Source organism: Halyomorpha halys, unplaced genomic scaffold (genome assembly GCF_000696795.3).
Source record: "Halyomorpha halys isolate HHAL.00 unplaced genomic scaffold, Hhal_1.1 Scaffold114.1, whole genome shotgun sequence".
NCBI classification, from domain to species: domain Eukaryota; kingdom Metazoa; phylum Arthropoda; class Insecta; order Hemiptera; family Pentatomidae; genus Halyomorpha; species Halyomorpha halys.
Genome location: NW_027110293.1, coordinates 191,047 through 193,412, shown reverse-complemented (window position 1 = coordinate 193,412; position 2,366 = coordinate 191,047). Strand labels below are relative to the sequence as shown.

Genomic DNA, 2,366 nt, shown 5'->3' with positions numbered 1-2,366 from the left:
ATACTAGAAAAATTGGACAACAATGTTATAGGATATTTTTTATCTCTTGTATATCTTTTCTTATCACTTCATATATAAAAGGCTCGTCTGAATGTTGCAATTTCAACCATTTATTGATATGAGTTAATATATATGGAATTGGTATCATCTAAAACACTGTATATTTAAATAATTGCAATAACCTAAAATTGAATAGACCACCCGCGCAATGAGGAACCAACCAATATTTTTGGGAATTTGTGTTTTATCCATAATGTTTTTAAACAATTTTAATTTCACAACATGCACCCCGGACAGAGTTCCTCTGTATCACTATTAGATATATATAGAGAGAGCCTTGAATTATGTAGTAAAAAGAAATAAAATAGTGCCACCCGTAGCTCAGGTGATTAGGTGCAATCTTACCCATCTGAATTTTTTCATTGAGTGGCGGTCCCACAAAATGAAACTTGACCCCCAACCATGGTTAGGCAGTATAGGACTCCAATGGGAGTCTTGACCGAAATATATATGTATATATATATATAGCTTTTAAAAAATAAAACAAATTTCTGTTTCGTTCCTTATCACGTATATTGGTTCAGTTTATGTTATCAAATCATAATAATAAAGTATACGTAAATTTTTAATTTTAATTAAATACAATAATTTGTATCAAACTATCAATTGTGTTAATTAAATCTATATACAACCTCAAATACAGCAATAGCGAAGGATTGCCGGGTTTTCAGTGTTCCCTGGCTTTCAGTATTATTTCATAAAATTCCCAGATTTTTTTTTTATGTTAAACAGATTCCATTAGGTTAGCAAGTTTTCCTGATAGACACCGTGAACACGAAACAATTGGAACGGCTACATATTAAATTTTCTTTAGGAACACAATGCCACAATTAAAAGGAAAACAATTTATATTAGATAATGTTACCGGTACGATATTAGCGAATATTTTTTGTGTAACATGGTACAACGAAAAAAGAAGTGAGGGTGGACATACTATGTATTATATAAATTTTAAGGGCTCCAGAAAATACAGGTTTGACTGATTATCAATAAATAATTATCTGTCACAGCCGAATTCGAACCCGGATACCAGGAGTAAGCACCACAGTACCTTACTAACTGAGCAACCCAGCTCCCCTTCACTTTTAATTCAACCTAAATAATAAAATTTAGTACAACTAAAGTTAAAATTATATTAGATACCACGTTACATATTTTATGTAGTACAATATTAAATTTATTCCTTTTTATATTTTATATTGTATTCTTATTTTTTAAATCATGTTCACTCCATACTTACTACGAATTAGCCTCATAATTACTAATCTATTAATTATAAATTCGAATCATTATTAATCAATTAATAAGTTCTTTCAATTATTTTATTTTTAGTATTTTGTATTTTTTAAAAATTAATTCACATAACACTGTTCTAGCTTATAAATCGAAGTAGCCTCTATAGCGCCCTCATAATCAAAAATATAACCAACTCAAAATTCATTAATGTTCATCATTTTCTGTATGGTATTTTGGCACCGTCTGTTAGATGTTGTCATCTTGTCGGACAGTATTGGATATAGTTTTATGAATAAATAAATTTAAAATTAAAAAATACTTTCCTTTAAATTCATTTTCAATATTGTTAAAATAAATAATTTAATTTCTATCCATTTTAGTCTCAACAAATTTTATTTTTCTTAAAAGTCCGACGTTTCGGCCAATCCGACAATAATGTTAAAACTTTATCAAATAGTTTATTTAACAAATAGTAACTGTGATAAATGAATTTTAATTTTGGTTTTAATGTGAATAGTGACTAATTATAAATTGTTGTTTTGACCTGGGCAGAATAGCCTGCATGGAGTTAGAGTTTTTAAATTATATAATTCCAAAATTGTATTAAGTAGATTGTCCCTGAGGATGGCCGGATTGGTCGAAACGTCTGACTTTTAAGAAAAATAAAATTTTTTGAGACTAAAATGGATATAAATTAAATTATTTATTTTAACAAAATTAACCAGTCTCGAGAAAGTGTTTTCATTTTCAATTTTAGATCTAGTAATATACAACTTAAAAAATGTATTTTTGATTACTTTTCCCTAAATTGTTGCAGTGAACAACGACATTTCTGGAAGCCTAAAGCCCAAAGAAGATGTTGAATTGGTCCCAGCCCAAAAGACAGATGAGCTCGGGAGTGACACACCAATAATCCTCCTGGAGATCTTCGGCCTCAGGCGGACTCCGGATGGCGAGATCAAGCCCATAGAGGTCCTCATCATCGGTGCTCCGCCGTCGGAGTCGTCCCAACTGCCTAAGGTAACGGGTTTAGCACAGCAGAGTTGTTAGTGTACTCAATAATTGAAAAA

General features: G+C 30.5%; 1 protein-coding gene across 1 annotated transcript in view; it reads left to right on the top strand.

Annotated features, from left to right (window-relative positions):
* The window catches only part of LOC106677933 (uncharacterized), a 14,820-nt gene that overhangs the window by 9,878 nt on the left and 2,576 nt on the right, over positions 1 to 2,366 (top strand). The window contains exon 2 of the mRNA XM_014416155.3: positions 2,114 to 2,316. Within this exon, the coding sequence (XP_014271641.1) occupies positions 2,114 to 2,316 (203 nt within the window). The remainder of the gene's footprint in view (positions 1 to 2,113; positions 2,317 to 2,366) is intronic.